The sequence below is a fragment of the Entelurus aequoreus genome, linkage group LG27 (genome assembly GCF_033978785.1).
Source record: "Entelurus aequoreus isolate RoL-2023_Sb linkage group LG27, RoL_Eaeq_v1.1, whole genome shotgun sequence".
Taxonomy (NCBI): domain Eukaryota; kingdom Metazoa; phylum Chordata; class Actinopteri; order Syngnathiformes; family Syngnathidae; genus Entelurus; species Entelurus aequoreus.
In genome coordinates this window covers 6,028,280-6,047,062 of record NC_084757.1, presented here as the reverse complement: position 1 = coordinate 6,047,062, position 18,783 = coordinate 6,028,280, and the positions used below count along the sequence as shown (strand labels likewise).

Here is an 18,783-nt window from a genome sequence, read left to right as displayed (position 1 = left end):
ATGATACAATCTTGCAGGCCAAGATGGACGCTTTAGTCATTTTTTTTTGCCTCGTGTAGCTACATGAGAGGGAGAAAATATTAGAAACAGCTCCCAATATCATATACCGTATTTTTAAAGGGGTCATATTATGATTTTAATTTTTTTCTAAATGTAAAATACTTCCTTGTGGTCTACATAATAATGATAATAATTATAGATGTTATTTGTAAAAGCACTTTACATTGAGCAAACAACCTCAAAGTGCTACAGTGTATTCAAATAAAAAGATAATAAAAATAAATAAAAATAAAAACTAGAACAGCCTAATAGCTAGAACTAGCATGCATATATCTAAAAAAAAGAGGCTTTTTTTTAAAAAAAGAAGGGTTTTTAAGCCTTTTTTAAAAGCATCCACAGTCTGTGGTGCCCTCAGGTGGTCAGGGAGAGCGTTCCACAGACTGGGAGCGGCGGAACAGAAAGCCCAGTCTGCCATAGTTCGGAGCTTTGTCCTCGGAGGTTGGAGGAGGTTAGCCTGTCTGGAGCGGAGGCGTGGTGTGGAGCAGTGGTCCCCAACCTTTTTGTAGCTGGGGACCGGTCAACGCTTGAAAATTTGTCCCACGGACCGGGGGGGGGATTTTTTTAATTTTTTTTTTAATAAAGAAATACAATCATGTGTGCTTACGGACAGTATCCCTGCAGACTGTATTGATCTATATTGATATATAATGTATATATTGTGTTTTTTATGTTGATTCAACTATGTTGATTTTTTTTTTTTAATTTCTTGCGTGGCCCGGTATCAATCGTTCCGCGGACCGGTACCGGGCCGCGGCCCGGTGGTTGGGGACCACTGGTGTGGAGGATTTGGGGGTGAGCAGTTCTTTGAGGTAGAGGGGGGCATTTCCATGGAGGCACTGGTGGGTTAGTAGGGAGACTTTGTATTCAAACCTGAGTGGAACAGGAAGCCAGTGAAGGGATTTGAGAACTGGTGTGACGTGGTGGTATTTACATAGCATGTAATGGTGGTTCTTTGGTCAAAATGTTGCATAGATGATGTTTTACACATCATCTTCAACTCACTTTCTGACAGTCTCTTCAGGATGCACCGTTTTGTGGGCGGGTCTTATTTACGTGCCTCATCTTCGACCGCATCTCCTCCCCGTCATCTTTGTTGTAGCGGTAGTTTTTAGCGCTTCCACAGCGAGTCTACTGACAGATATAAGTTAGAATTGTACGCTACTTTGTATTAGAAATGGCAACTGCGGAGGGTGAATGTCCCACAACAAGAGGATACAGAAAAAGAAGGAGCCTATTGACTACGGCGCGGGCTAAAATGGCGGACGCGCACACATTTTCGGGACTTATGCATATTCCAAATGCACATCACCAGGTACCAATAGGTAAGAAAAGTAGATTTTGCATAATAGGCTGAAACAAAACGCTATGGAATGTCTCCTAAGAGACAATATGTACGTATGTGGAAGCACAGCACGTCTGACTATGGTAGCTGTAATGCGCCGACAATACATCGAGCGGTGCGTCTTCCTAGCTTACCAAAGTCGTACTGAAATATTTTGACAGATTTTTGGGCGCCGTGTGTAATGTTCTATATTCTTTCTTTCTTTCTTTAGTTTATGTGGAACATGAACACACTTACAGCATAATACATCACACAATTTCATATCTTTTCACTTTACATCACGTCCCAAAGAAGCAAAGCTTATTTAATCCTACCCCTTTCCCACTTTAGAGCGTTTACAAATATATACATTCATTTACTGACTTTTTTTTTTAATGTAAAAATGTCCGTGAATGAGTAATACAACAGTTTTGTAATATATAATGAAGTCAGTCATTATTAACATACTGAGATAAAGAATGTTATTTTCAATGAGGTTGAAAGTATTTCTCATAATTCTTCTTCTTAGTACTTTGTAAGCACGTTCATTTGAACAAGCTCTTAAAGTGGATCATATCAGTACAATGTTGAACTTCTTTACTTCATCCATTCCATCATTTAATTCCACATACTGAAAAGCTAAAGGTTCTAAGTGTTGTACGTGCATATAAATGTTTTAAAGTACATTTTCCTCTAAGGTTATATTTCTCCTCTTTAGTAGAGAAGAATTGTTGTACATTCTTTGCTAGCAGGTTATAGTTTGCTTTGTGCATCATTTTAGCTGTTTGCAATTTTACCAAATCATCGAACTTTAATATTTTTGACTCAATAAATAAAGTGTTTGTATGTTCTCTATATCCAACATTATGTATCAGTCTAATTGATCTTTTTTTATTCTCAATGAAACATCAACGTTTTGGGCTTGCTTGCTAACCTGTACTTGCTAGCATCATTTATTGCAGTGGTCCCCAACCTTTTTGTAGCTGTGGACCGGTCAACGCTTGAAAATTTGTCCCACGGACCGGTGGGGGGTGGGGGGGGGTGTATTTAAAAAAAAAAAAAAAAAATTATTTTTGTTTTTTTAAACATAAATAAATACAATCATGTGTGCTTACGGACTGTATCCCTGCAGACTGTATTGATCTATATCGATATATAATGTATATATTGTGTTTTTTATGTTGATTTCATTAAAAAAAATAAATATATATATATATATTTTTTTTAAGTTTCTTGTGCGGCCCGGTGGTTGGGGACCACTGATTTATTGAACAGGCGTCAGCCTGCAGTCCACATGTGTGACTACCATCTACTGCAGTGTTTCCCACACATTCATTTATTTGTGGCGGCCCGCCACGAAAGAATTACGTCCGCCACAAATATAAAATAAAAAAAATATTTAAAAAATAATTTATTTTTATTTTTATTTTTTTATTTAATTTTTTATTTTTTGTCCTGTCCAGCTCCTCAGGCAAATCATATAGTTGATGTAGATGCCCATATAGGCTGTTCAGATTTACTTTACAAAAGAGAAGTGTAGGATACTTCTCTTGTTGCCTTATTTGTATTTGACCACTACTGTTTTATGTTTATTTGTTACTGACTGTGGCAGGACACCTCTGCCTCTGTTTCACTTTATGTTGCTGGTAAATAATATGGTTGTAGTAGTAGGCTAAAGTTAAATTATTTAGTATGCACTAATTAAAGGGGCAGAGCTTTAAGAGACATTTTAGCTTTTATATTTTATAAGATGTATTCTTTGTAAGAACCACAATTAATAAATACATTTCAGTGAATAACTTATTGTTCAAATCTGTATATAAATACGTACATAAAGTGTTGTAATTATATTGTAAAATGGATGGATGGATTGACGTTTCAAACAAAACTGTTATTATTAATTAGTAAGTATACATTTTTTGAGCCTTTTTAGAGAAAATCATATCATTGTAGTAAATTATGCAAATTACTCGATGATGTCATGGTGACCACGCCCATAGCCACGCCCCCACCGCCACAGGTATCTTGGCAGTTTATGGGAAACACTGTACTGGTAACACTTATCATTACACCATGTACCGAATAAAATTGCTTGGAGGTCGGTAAGCACAACCAGAATGAATGCGTACATTAGGTTATAAGGCGCCCCTGCGATTTTTGAGTAAGTGCACCTTATAGTCCAAAAATACGGTAAGCACATGAATGAATAGTTCAATGTTTTGGAGAAAGACATGTCAGAGGGCGGACACGGTAATTGTCCATTTAAGCAATACAATCCTCAGTGGTGACCTACAGGAAATGACAGCTCGCCCATTAGCCAGCACAAGAACACCTTACTAAATCAAACACACACACACACGCACACACACACACTAGGATGTTCTGCCAGAGGAAACTATTATATTCCCTCGAACAGGAAGTGGTGACATCATGTGATCGGATAATTGAGTTTGTTTCCAAGAAGCCCGTGTCATTGATTGTGTGTTGCTCCTCACTTGGAGACCACCCGACAGAAGGTTTGACTCCCTCACTGGCCACTTCATTAGGCACACGACGCATTGCGCCCTCCTAGGGATGCAAAGGGGTGGAAAGTTTCCGGAAATTTACCACGGGAAGTTAAGCTCGGGAAGTTTGGAAATTTTGGCCATTTTTTGATTATTCAAAGTTGGACACCGTAAATCAGAGGTCACCAACGCGGTGCCCGCGGGCACCAGGTAGCCCGTAAGGACCAGATGAGTAGCCCGCTGGGCTGTTCTAAAAATAGCTCAAATAGCAGCACTTACCAGTGAGCTGCCTCTATTTTTTAAATTGTATTTATTTACTAACAAGCTGGTCTCGCTTTGCCCGACATTTTTAATTCTAAGAGAGACAAAACTCAAATAGAATTTGAAAATCCAAGAAAATATTTTAAAGACTTGGTCTTCACTTGTTTAAATAAATTCATTAATTTTTTTACTTTGCTTCTTATAACTTTCCAAAAGACAGTTTTAGAGAAAAAATCTAACCTTAAAAATGATTTTAGGATTTTTAAACACATATACGTATTTACCTTTAAATTTCCTTCCTCTTCTTTCCTGACAATTTAAATCAATGTTCAAGTAAATTTTTTTATTTTATTGTAAAGAATAATAAATACATTTTAATTTAATTCTTCATTTTAGCTTCTGTTTTTTCGACGAAGAATATTTGTGAAATATTTCTTCAAACTTATTATGATTAAAATTCAAAAAAATTATACTGGCAAATCTAGAAAATCTGTAGAATCAAATTTAAATCTTATTTCAAAGTCTTTTGAATTTCTTTTAAAATTTTTGTTCTGGAAAATCTAGAAGAAATAATGATTTGTCTTTGTTAGAAATATAGCTTGGTCCAATTTGTTATATATTCTAACAAAGTGCAGATTGGATTTTAACTTATTTAAAACATGTCATCAAAATTCTAAAATTAATCTTAATCAGGAACAATTACTAATGATGTTCCATAAATTATTTTTTAAATCTTTTCAAAGAGATTCGAATTAGCTAGTTTTTCTCTTCTTTTTTTCGGTTGAATTTTGAATTTTAGAGAGTCGAAATTGAAGATAAACTATGTTTCAAAATTTTATTGTCATTTTTTTCATGTTTTCTCCTCTTTTAAACCGTTCAATTAAGTGTAAATATCATTAATTACTAATAACAACATAGAGTTAAAGGTAAAATGAGCAAATTGGCTATTTCTGGCAATTTATTGAAGTGTGTATCAAACTGGTAGCCCTTCGCATTAATCACTACCCAAAAAGTAGCTCTTGGTTTCAAAAAGGTTGGTGACCCCTGCCGTAAATCTTATTGTGTAGAATAAGATGAGAAGCTTGTAAAAGACTAATGCAATGCCACACACAGATATAAGTAGTCAGCTAAACAATTGGAGTAGTCTTTAAAAATATTTGACTGTTGGACAAATGAATAGAAATAGGCTAGATCAGGGGTCGGCAACCTTTACCACTCAAAGAGCCATTTTGACCCGTTTCACAAAATAGAGAAAACAACGGGAGCCACGAAACTCTTTTGAAATTTAAAATGAAATAACACTGCATACAAAGTTTTTTTTTGCTTTGTGCTATGTATAAGCCAGGGGTCTCAGACACGCGGCCCGCACCTTAATGTGAAAATTTAAAGTTAGTGCGGCCCGCGAGTTTTATATGAATGCCGCTTGACAGCATCACACTTGCCAACCCTTCCAATTTTGCCGAGAGACTCCCGAATTTCAGAGCAACCCTTCTCTCGAATGTCTGCTGATTTTCGCTCTAACAATAATATGGGCGTGTTATGATGGCACTGCCTTTAGCGCGCTCTACAACCTGTACAAATTGCTTGCCAGCCCAGTCACATGTTGTATGCGGCTTCTGCAGACACACATAAGGCATACTTGGTCAACAGCCATACAGGTCACACTGAGGGTGGCCGTATAAACAACTTTAACACTCTTACTAATATGCGCCACACTGTGAACCCACACCAAACAAGAATGACAAACACATTTCGGGAGAACATCCGCACCGTAACACAAAATAAACACAACAGAACAAATACCCAGAATCTCATGCATCCCTAACTCTTACGGGCTACATTATACAGGGAGGGGTCGGCAAGTATGCAGCTGAGCCGCATCAGAGTGATCAAAGAGCCGCATGCGGCTCCGGAGCCGCGGGTTGCCGACCCCTGGCCTAGATGAATAAATGAACAGTCAATCAGCATGCTAAATCAAACTATAAGCTACATTCTTGTATGACAACAGAATGGCTAGCAGAACAGAAGGCGGAGGAAACTACACCTTTTCATTTAGTATTTGCTACTTCAACTTTACACATCACAAAAAAGGTCAATTCGGATCGCTAACGCTGTTAGCATAAATTAATGGGATTTAACATAGAGAAAATTAGCATCACGGCTAACGGATAAATATTTTGGGTTCATTATGAGACTGTGGTGGTACATAAACCTAGCTAGCTAGAGATATTGGCCCCAAAATCATTGAACAAGTACAGGAACAGCTAGTCTGCTGGAGTAGTCTACATTCATACAGTAACAAGCAATTACACCTCTATTACACTTAAATACCATAGATCAAATATATTTACCCCATCAACACTTACCTGACTGGAGGAAGTCCTTGGGCTCAAATACTAGTGTGGCCTCAATAGCCCTGTTGTAGTGTGCTGGCAATTATCTGGGCATGTGATGGAGGAATGCACAGTGCAGGGTTGAAATTCGACTGAATTTGCATGAAATCAGGTTGTTTTAGCTAATAATCATGCTGCAAGATCTAGCATGTTGCATTCAATGTTTATTCCCATTCATTGCCCTTAATTCCCCATGGAAAGTTTCCAACTTTGAATATTCCCGGAATTTTGCAACCGTACGCCCTACTAACCCATTCAGGTTTTTGTGCTGTAGTTGGGAGAGAATGTGTCCGCTGAGAGTGTTGCCATGAACCAGATGAGTCAAACATGTACACGTTATTCAAAGAGATGATTGTTGTCTTTCAGATTTGGGATTTGGCCGACCCAGATGGAAAAGGCTACCTGGACAAGCAGGTAGGAAACAGTCTTTTGAAGAAGCTGATTGAAAGTTGAGGGTAGGTTATGACTAGGGATGATGTTTGATAAGAAATTATCGAGTTCGAGTCTATTATCGAATCCTCTTATCGAACCGATTCCTTATCGATTCTCTTATGGAGTCCAGATAGGTTGTTGTATATAGAAAAAAACACACAATATTTGGTTTAACAAAAGCTTACTTTTATTATATAAGAAAACAATTTAATCTAATAAATAAATAAATATTGACTGTTACCCCCCTAAAAAAATAAAATAAATAAACATTGACTGTTGTTACCCAAAGTATATTAAGTGGGATTTTTCAGAAAAACAAATATATACAGTAACACAAAAACAAGCTGTCTCTGTGATCACTATAGGTGTATAAATAATAATATAGTGTTAAATAAAATCAGTCCCTTGGGCACAAAACTGAAAATAATACAGCTCTCCAAAAAGTGCACTTCTGCTGCTATTTGACATAACTGTTTGTTATGATGCTTTGACATGTTTGCACTTTAAAGAAAGAAATTTCTTTGAAGAGAAAAGTTGTTTGCAAATGTGGTTACAATGCTAAAAAATGAAAAGTTAAAGCTAAAAAAAGAAATACACTTTATTGAGTTAACATTATTTCTTTATAGGGGGAAAGATGTTATGAGCTAGGGCAGGGGTCGGCAACCCGCGGCTCTCGAGCCGCATGCGGCTCTTTAGCGCCGCCCTAGTGGCTCTTTGAAGCTTTTTAAAAAATGTATGAAAAATGGAAAAAGATGAGGGGAAAAAATATATATTTTTTGTTTTAATATGGTTTCTGTAGGAGGACAAACATGACACAAACCTCCCTAATTGTTATAAATCACATTGTTTATATTAAACATGCTTCACTGATTCGAGTATTTGGCGAACGCCGTTTTGTCCTACTAATTTTGGCGGTCCTTGAACTCACCTTAGTTTGTTACATGTATAACTTTCTCCGACTTTCTAGGACGTGTTTTATGCCACTTTTTTTTCTGTCTCATTTTGTCCACCAAACTTTTAACGTTGTGCGTGAATGCACAAAGGTGAGTTTTGTTGATGTTATTGACTTGTGTGGAGTGCTAATCAGACATATTTGGTCACTGCATGACTGCAAGCTAATCGATGCTAACATGCTATTTAGGCTAGCTATACTGTATGTACATATTGCATCATTATGCCTCATTTGTAGCTATATTTGAGCTCATTTAGTTTCCTTTAAGTCCTCTTAATTCAATGTATATCTCATGACACACTATCTGTATGTAATATGGCTTTTAATTTGTTGTGGCTCCAGACAAATTAGTTTTTGTATTTTTGCTCCAATATGGCTCTTTCAACATTTTGGGTTGCCGACCCCTGAGCTAGGGAATATAACAACTACACTACCCAGCATGCAACGGGAGTGACGAGCATGCGCGGTAGCCCCGAAAAGTGTTGTTGCATGTCGTCACCCGTGAAAGTAAACGTCAAGAACTCAGTCAACACGCCTCGTCTGCATTATTTATAATTAGACAGACAACACATGTACAGTGTGAAAAACAAAAGTTAAAAAAGGGAGATGTGTTGTATATATATGTATGTGCTGCGGTTGTTTTAAGAACATTGTGCCAGCTGCCGTAAAGGAGGTGCGTTGCTAGCCTGGTTGCTATGTTTCCGGTGGGTCGTAAAAGTGTTCTTCATGTGTTTGTACCCTGCTCAAATCTCTCAGTAAAGTTATTCATTGGATTATACCTTTTTGTTTTGAACTTTATTACACCTTGGAGCGCTTTTTCCCGTCCATTGTTTTCCTGCTTTCGCTATCTGCGCCTAATGACTGAGCTACGTGACTGATTTATTGTGATGTCCTACGGAGCATTTCTGGTCGGGACGGGATTCGTTCCGAGGGATCCGAATAAAGAACCAACTCTTTTCTTTACTATAGTGGTCTCGATAACGGGTACCGGTTCTCAAAAAGGGATTTGAGTCCGAGGACCCGGTTATTTTCTTATCGAACAACCGGGAAAACCGGTTTCGAGTATCATCTCTAGTTATGACAAAAATAATAACCAAGATTATTTGGATTTATTATAAAATAACGATTCATTTCACGGTTATTCACTTTGAAAACATGAGTATTTATTGCACCCACAAAACTCAAGGTTAGATATCATTTAAAGCACAGGTGTCAAACTCAAGGGCCGGGGGGCCAGTTCTGGCCCGCTACATCATTTTATAAAGTAAAGTACCAGTAATTGTCACACACACACTAGGTGTGGTGAAATTTGTCCTCTGCACCAACGTTAACATCCATCCGCAGTGTTTTAGCTACTTCTAAATCACTAATCCTCGCCTCCATGGCGACTAATAAAGTGAGTTTCTTACAAGTATCGTTATCACTGAAGGACGAGGAATAGCTAAACATGCTTCACTACACACCGTAGGAGGATACAATAGCTCACCGGCCATTTTGGTGGATCTACACCTGACATCCACTGTAATGATACCAAGTACAAGAGCATATCTAGTTGATACTACATCGACATTCTTTATCGTCACACAATCTTTTTTTCTTTTTTATTCATATTATATTCATAAACTCGGGAAATATGTCCCTGGACACATGAGGACTTTGAATATGACCAATGTATGATCCTGTAACTACCGTACTTTTCGGAGTATAAGTCGCTCCGGAGTATAAGTCGCACCGGCCGAAAATGCATAATAAAGAAGGAAAAAAAAACATATATAAGTCGCATTTTTTGGGGAAATGTATTTGATAAAAGCCAAGAATAGACATTTAAAAGGCAATTTAAAATGTCTAAAGAATAGTGAACAACAGGCTGAATAAGTGTACGTTATATGAGGCATAAATAACCAACTGGTATGTTAACGTAACATATTATGGTAAGAGTCATTCAAATAACTATAACATATAGAACATGCTATACGTTTACCAAACAATCTGTCACTCCTAATCGCTAAATCCCATGAAATCTTATACATCTAGTCTCTTACGTCAATGACATCAATAATATTATACGATATTTTACGCTTATGTGTTAATCATTTCACACATAAGTCGCTCCTATGAAAAACTATGGAAAAAAACTGCGACTTAGAGTCCGAAAAATACGGTACTTGGTATCGGATCCATACCTAAATGTGTGGTATCATCCAAAACTAATGTAAAGTATCAAAGAAGAGAAGAATAAGTGATTATTACATTTTAACAGAAGTGTAGATAGAACATGTTAAAACAGAAAATAAGCAGATATTAACAGTAAATGAACAAGTAGATTAATAATCAATTTTTACAGTTTGTCCCTCATAATGTGTACAAAATAATAGGTGTATAAATGACACAATATGTTACTGCATACGTCAGCAGACTAATTAGGAGTCTTTGTTTGTTTACTTACTACTAAAAGACAAGTTGTCACTCTTTTATTTAAGGACTAAATGACAATAATAAACATGTACACTAAGACTTTTTGTTACAATAAAGACAATAATGACATTTTTTTCTGGTCCCCTTTATTTAGAAAAGTATCGAAATACATTTTGGTCCCAAAATATTGGTATGGAGACAACCCTAGTGGAGGGGATAAGTCATGTTGTCCTCTCCCTCCCACCAGGGCTTCTACGTGGCTCTGAGGCTTGTGGCGTGCGCGCAGAGCGGCCATGACATCAGCCTGTCCAGCCTCAACGTCACCGTGCCGCCCCCCAAGTTTGTGAGTCCGACTCTCAAACCCGGACCACTCTCTGACTCGAACACGCTGAAAAGAGAACCGTTGTCGTTTCAGAAGGACACCGGCAGCCCGTCCCTCGGCGGCTCCACAGAACCTCACTGGGCCGTCAGGGTACGAGTGCACTTTTGTACCTCGGTCTGCGGGGAACTAACACCTCTTTTTCAGCCGGAGGAGAAAAGCAAATTCGATGGGATCTTTGAAAGTCTGTCGCCGATCAACGGCCTGCTGTCGGGAGAGAAGGTGCGACCCGTCCTGATCAACTCCAAGCTGTCTCTGGACATCCTCGGGAAGGTTTGGGCCGCACTTGCGCTCCTTGCTAGCGTCCTTGTCACCAGTCTCATCCTTCTACTCCGTGCTGGCAGGTTTGGGACCTGAGCGACATCGACAAAGACGGACATCTGGACAAGGACGAGTTTGCCGTGGTGAGTGTCGTCATCCTCTCTAGTTTATTGCCGATAACACACACTCACCAGCCACAACATTAGGTACACTCACATTGTTTCCCACATGACTGCAATGATGTGGTGGTGGTGGGTTGGTTTGGATGATGTCATCATGTCGTTTGCATAGTTGACCAAAATGCCTGTCATTTTTTAAACAAAAAAAAAAATACATGCACCGTAGGGTTGCACGCTAAAGACAATTTTAAACTTTAAATGTACAAAAGCAGTGAAGTTGTCAGGTTGTGTAAATGGTAAATAAAAAGAGAATACAACAAATCCTTTTCAACTTATATTCAATGGAATAGACTGCAAAGACAAGATATTTCATGTTCACACTCACAAACTTTGTTATTTTTGGCAAATAATCATGAACTTAGAATTTAATGGCAGCAACACATTGCAAACAAGTTGTCAGAGGGGCATTTTACCACTGTGTTACATGGCCTTTCCTTTTAACAACACTCAGTAAAGGTTTGGGAACTGAGGAATTATTTCCCATTCTAGCTTGATGTACAGCTTAAGTTGTTCAACAGTCTCCCTTCTCATATTTTAGCCTTCACACATTTTCAATGTCTGGACTACAGGCAGGCCAGTCTAGTACCCGCACTCTTTTACTATGAAGCCACGCTGTTGTAACACGTGGCTTGGCATCGTCTTGCTGAAATAAGCAGGGGCGTCCATGATAACGTTGCTTGGATGGCAACATATGTTGATCCAAAGCCTGTATGTACCTTTTAGCATTAATGGTGCCTTCACAGATGTGTAAGTTACCCATGTCTTGGCCACTAATACACCCCCATACCATCACACATGCTGCTTTTTACACTTTCACCCTAGAACAGTCCGGATGGTTCTTTTCCTCTTTAGTCCGGAGGACACGACATCCACAGTTTCCAAAAACAATTTGAAATGTGGACTCGTCAGACCACAGAACACTTTTCCACTTTGTATCAGTCCATCTTAGATGAGCTCTGGTCCAGCAAAGTTGGCAGCCTTTCTGGGTGTTGTTGATAAATAGCTTTGGCTTTGCATAGTAGAGTTTTAACTTGCACTTACAGATGTAGCCACCAACTGTAGTTACTAACCGTGGTTTTCTGAAGTGTTCCTGAGCCCATATGGTGATATCCTTTACACAATGATGTCGCTTTTTGATCGAAGGTCGAAGCTCACGGGTATTCAATGTTGGTTTTCAGCCCTGCCGCTTCCGTGCAGTGATTTCTCCAGATTCTCTGAACCTTTTGATGATATTACGGAGCGTAGATGGTGAAATCCCTAAATTCCTTGTTGAGAAATGTTGTTCTTCAACAATTTGCTCAGGCATTTGTTGACAAAGTGGTGACCCTCGCCCCGTCCTTGTTTGTGAACGACTGAGCATTTCATGGAAGCTGCTTTTATACCCAATCATGGCACCCACCTGTTCCCAACTAGCATGTTCACCTGTGGGATGTTCCAAATAAGTCTTTGATGAGCATTCCTCAACTTTCTCACTCTTTTTTGCCACTTGTGCCAGCTTTTTTGAAACTTGTTGCAGGCATCAAATTCCAAATGAGCTAATATTTGCAAAAAAATAACAAAGTTTCTCAGTGTGAACATGAAATATCTTGTCTTTGCAGTCTATTCAATTGAATATAAGTTGAAAAGGATTTGTTGTATTCTCTTTTTATTTAGCATTTACACAACCTGACAATTTCACTGCTTTTGGCGTTTGTACAACTAAGATGCACATCAAACAGCCGGTGTTTAATAAGTACAATACTTGCAGTATGACTACTTTTTATAAACTATACATTACTGCCATCTAACGTCCGAGACTTGCAACCGTAACTGCAACTCAATGTCATACATGCGCACAATATAATGATAATAAAACAAGATTTTACGACTGGACAGCAGTTATCATAATCATTTTAAAATATTGCAATAAAAAATTAGATTTTATTACCAATTACAATTAATATTTATCAACACGTACTTGCATCTTCAAAGAGTTGTTCCATAGGCAGGGCTCGAATTTAACCGCGGCAATTGCCGTGACCGCCCTCTCATTCGCCGTAATGCCCTAAAAAAATTACATTTGTGGCAACGGACAAGTGATATAATGGTCAACGGTATAATGATAAATAAAGATAATATTCCAGACGGTAATCGTCTCCTTTATAAATGACAGAAGACCCTATTATTAAATCATTTTTAACAACACAAAATCAGACACATGCGCACTTTTGTCGCTTAGCAATCTATTCATATAGTAATAACTCCGTTCATCTCGCTCCAGTGGTACACCCTCGGAGTATACTTAGTCAACAGCCATATATGTCACACTAAGGGTGGCCGTATGAACAACGCCAACACTGTCATAAACCTGTGCCACATAGTGAGACTACACCGAAAAACAATGACAAACACATTTCGGGAGAATATTTGCGCCGCAACACAACATAAACACAACATAACACACTCCCAGAATTCCTTGCAGCACCAACTCTTCCGGGACTCTACAGTCTTCATCCCTCGCTTCCCGCCGTGTGTTTAAGAGCGCACTGCTGTTAGATGGAGACAGGTGTGGACAATATTGGATACACTTGTCCCCACACTAAAAGTGAACAGCGAAGGAGAAAAACTATGATGTTGCTTTCATTTTGATAGATAGATAGTACTTTATTGATTCCTTCAGGAGAGTTCCCTCAGGAAAATTAAATTTTGACAATACAGCATCCCATCAGCTGCTGTGACTTAGAGTTAATGAGGTGAGGAAACACGCTGTCACTCATGTTTTTTCTTGTTGTTGGCCAAACTGTTGTACTGAACCACGTTAGAGAAGAACACATCTTGTTCATTAGACTTTATCTTCATTAGCCAAACTGCTGCTTTGTGTTTTATTTTGATATCAAAAAGTAAACAGCATTTTTTTCCCACTTTTTTTTCACTTCACAAAGGTATTACTTTCAAAATCATTTGACACATAATTTTGTTAATGTTTTATTGTGTGTAGTTAATTCCTATACCAGTGTTTTTCAACCACTGTGCCGCGGCACACTAGTGTGCCGCGGCACACTAGTGTGCCGTGAGATATTGTCTGCTGTGCCGTGAATAAATTATGCAACTTCACCTGCATTTTTTTTGGAAATCAATAATTATAATAATGTGTCGTTGTCTAGTACCTGTGCTGCATAGAGCTTGGCAGGGTAATCTTGTAATACTCCATACCAGGAGGTGGCAGCAGGTAGTTCATTGCTTTGTAGAAGTCGGAACGCGTCGAGGATGGTTGGTCGTGATCCCAATATGCAGAGCACGTGCAGGTAAAAATGTATGTAATGCTTAAACCAAAAATGAACAAAAGGCAAGTCCCGCTAGGAAAAGGCACTGAAGCATAGGGATAGCTATGTAAAATAAAAGTAAAACTGAACTGGTTACAAAGTAAACAAAAACAGAATGCTGGACGACAGCAAAAACTTACAGCGTGTGGAGTAAAGACGGCGTCCACAAAGTACATCCGTACATGACATGACAATCAACAATGTCCCCACATAGAAGGATAAAAACAACTGAAATAGTCTTGATTGCGAAAACAAAGCAGGTGCGGGGAATAGTGTTCGAAGAAGACACAAAACTGCTACAGGAAAATACCAACAAAACAGGAAAAGCCACCAAAATAGGAGCGCAACACAAGAACTAAAGCACTACACACAGGAAACAACAACAGACTAAAAATAAGGCACAACAACCTGGTGGAGTTTCATTTTTTAACCTTTTCTGCTGGTGGTGTGCCTCCCTATTTTTTTAATGAAAAAATGTGCCTGGGCTCAAAAAAGGTAGAAAAACACTGCCTATACAACGTATTTCTGCTCAAACTCTTAATGGATCTGTCCCAATACAGCATCTACATCTACATACCGTAATTTCCGGACTATAAGCCGCAGCTGACTACAAGCCGCACCAGCTAAATTTAGGGGAAAATACAGATTGCTCCATATATAAGCCGCACCCGACTATAAGCTGCAGGGTTTTGATGTGTAATTAGCGTAGTATATAGGGGTTCCTGCTACCACGGAGGGGATTGTCGGGACAGAGATGACTGTTTGGGAACGCAAAGCGTCCCATTTATTAACAATAAATCTTTCAATCATTCAATCAAACTTTCACATCTTTGACATGGCGAACAGCATTCGTGCAGAGTACAAATAATACAACGGTGCAAAGTAATACAAAGTGCTCGCCTGTACGTTATCAAAATAACCAGCCTACCGGTATATGAAAAGTCAGTCTTTAATCATTGTGTCATCGTCTTCCTCCTGCGTACTAAAACCACCCAAATCCTCTTCGTCGGTGTCGGAGAAGAACAGGCCGTAAATAAGCCGCACCCTTGTATAAGCCGCAGGGACCAGAACGAGGGGAAAAAGTAGCGCCTTATAGTCCGGAAATTACGGTAACTTAAAAAATAAATAATACAAAAAAATACTTCCCTCTATCAAAAGGTAAACATAGAGATAAAGGCATCATGAAATGACAGGTTTATATTAATAATGAATTTAAAAAAGGGTATATGTATGCATGCGTGCTTTGGAGCCCCTGCCTGGAGTGAAAATAATGTTTGCCTTGGTGCCCTAAAATGAGCCCTCCTTTATGGCAACACTTGCCTTGACCTTAAAAAGTTACAATTAGTAAAGCACCGGGAGACGTCACAATGTCCAGATGTCCAACTTTCAGGGTCTGTGTGTCTGGGTCTTGCAGGCCATGCACCTGGTGTACCGGGCCCTGGAGAAGGAGCCTGTCCCGGTCCACCTGCCCTCCACCCTCATCCCTTTGTCCAAGAGGAAAAGGAGCCTGGGCTCGGTGGTCGGCGGCGCACCCTCTCTACCCGCCAGCCCCCCGCCACCCAAAGACTCCCTGCGCTCCACGCCGTCACACGGGAGCATGAACTCCCTGAACAGCACGGGCAGCCTGTCCCCCAAACACTCCCTCAAGTCTGGACAGGTAACAGACTCAAACCCGCCCGCCGACGCCGTCAACCCGTCCCCACGCACGATCTCCATTCTCTCGTACGTTCAGCATTCCCTCAACTGGGTGGTCCCGGTGCCAGACCGAGGTCGCTATGACGACATCTTCCTGAAAACGGACGCCGACCTGGATGGTTTTGTGAGCGGACTGGAGGTGAAGGAGATCTTCATGCAGTCTGGACTCTCCCAGGGCGTCCTCGCACACATTTGGTAGGTTAGCTGAGCTCGCCAGTAGCCATCTTTGTTGATCACTCGGCGTGGACATGTAGGACGTCCCATGTCAGGTTGGTGACCATGAAGCCTGTCAATCTCCTCCCGCAGGGCTCTGGCCGACACCAGACAGATGGGCAAGTTGACCAGGGAGCAGTTCTCCCTCGCCATGCATCTCATCCAGCTGAAGGTCAGCAAGGGTGTGGACCCCCCTCAGACTCTGACGGCCGACATGATCCCACCTTCTGAGAGAGGAACTCCAGTCCCAGTAGGTCCCGTGCATGTTCATCACACCTTATTCTATGCCTACTCTGGATTAAAAACAACTCTACTTTCATTTCACAAATCTGGACTAGATTATCCCACACACACACACACGCGCACGCACGCACGCATGCACACACACACACACACACACACACACACACACACACACACACACACACACACACACACACACACACACACACACATCTAAACACAGACACACAGATCTCAACACAGACACGCAAATCCCAACACAGCCGTACAGGCTGTTTTTGCACAAACACACAAATCTAAACACAGACACACAGATCTCCACTCAAGACACGCAAATCACACCACAGCCCCACAGATTGTTTTTACACACATACACAAATCTAAACACAGACACAGCAATCACACCACAGGCGCACAGATTGTTTTTACACACACACACAAATCTAAACACAGACACAGCAATCACACCACAGGCGCACAGATTGTTTTTACACGCACACAAATCTAAACACAGATACAGAGGTCTCAACACAGACAGGCAAATCACACCACGGCCGTGCAGGCTGTTTTTACACAAACACACAAATCTAAACACAGACATACAAATCACACCACTGCCGCACAGATTTTTTTTTACACAAACACACAAATCTAAACACATACACACAGATCTCAACTCAGACACGCAAATCACACCACAGCCACACAGATTCTTTTTACACACACAAATCTAAATACAGACACACGGATCTCAACTCGGATAAGCAAATCACACCACAGCCGCACATTTTGTTTTTACACACACACACACACACACACACACACACACACACACACACACACACACACACACACACACACACACACACACACACACACACACACACACACACACACATCTAAACACAGACATACAGATTGTTTTTGCACAAACACACAAATCTAAACACAGACACACAGATCTCCACTCAAGACACGCAAATCACACCACAGCCCCACAGATTGTTTTTACACACACACACACACACACACACAAATCTAAACACAGACACAGCAATCACACCACAGGCGCACAGATTGTTTTTACACACACACAAATCTAAACACAGACACAGAGGTCTCAACACAGACAGGCAAATCACACCACGGCCGTACAGGCTGTTTTTACACACACACAAATCTAAACACAGACATACAAATCACACCACAGCCACACAGATTCTTTTTACACACACAAATCTAAATACAGACACACGGATCTCAACTCGGATAAGCAAATCACACCACAGCCGCACATTTTGTTTTTACACACACACACAAATCTAAACACAGACACACAGGTCTCAACACAGACACGCAAATCACACCACAGTCCCACAGATTGCTTTTCCGCAAACACAAATCTGAACACAGAAACACAGATCTCAACTCAGACACACAAATCACACTACAGCCCCACAGATTGTTTTTACACACACACAAATCTAAACACAGACGGACAAATTAGAACCCGGACACATGGATGACATATACAGATTGAGATATGCATTTGCAAATTGTTTTGCCACAATAATACTTCCATGGATTAGAGTCTTAAGACAAAATCCCCCAATATTAGAGCATCTTATCATTGAATGTACATAGTTTACACTGCAACCTAATCATAGAATGTACATAGTTTACACTACAACCTAATCATTGAATGTACATAGTTTACACTACAACCTAATCATTGAATGTACATAGTTTACACTACAACCTAATTATTGAATGTACATAGTTTACACTACAACCTAATCATTGAATGTACATAGTTTACACTATTACCTAATCATTGAATGTACATACTGTAGTTTACACTACAACCTAATCATTGAATGTACATAGTTTACACTACAACCTAATCATTGAATGTACATAGTTTACACTACAACCTAATCATTGAATGTACATAGTTTACACTACAACCTAATCATAGAATGTACATACTGTAGTTTACACTACAACCTATTCATTGAATGTACATAGTTTACACTACAACCTAATCATTGAATGTACATAGTTTACACTACAACCTAATCATTGAATGTACATAGTTTACACTACAACCTAATCATTGAATGTACATAGTTTACACTATTACCTAATCATTGAATGTACATAGTTTACACTA

General features: G+C 39.6%; 1 protein-coding gene across 1 annotated transcript in view; it reads left to right on the top strand.

Annotated features, from left to right (window-relative positions):
• Positions 1-18,783, top strand: part of LOC133644680 (epidermal growth factor receptor substrate 15-like 1) — a 78,919-nt gene that overhangs the window by 7,994 nt on the left and 52,142 nt on the right. The window contains 8 exon segments of the mRNA XM_062039367.1: positions 6,906-6,953; positions 10,586-10,681; positions 10,754-10,810; positions 10,865-10,990; positions 11,062-11,121; positions 15,874-16,116; positions 16,192-16,349; positions 16,461-16,617. Of these exon segments, the coding sequence (XP_061895351.1) occupies positions 6,906-6,953; positions 10,586-10,681; positions 10,754-10,810; positions 10,865-10,990; positions 11,062-11,121; positions 15,874-16,116; positions 16,192-16,349; positions 16,461-16,617 (945 nt within the window).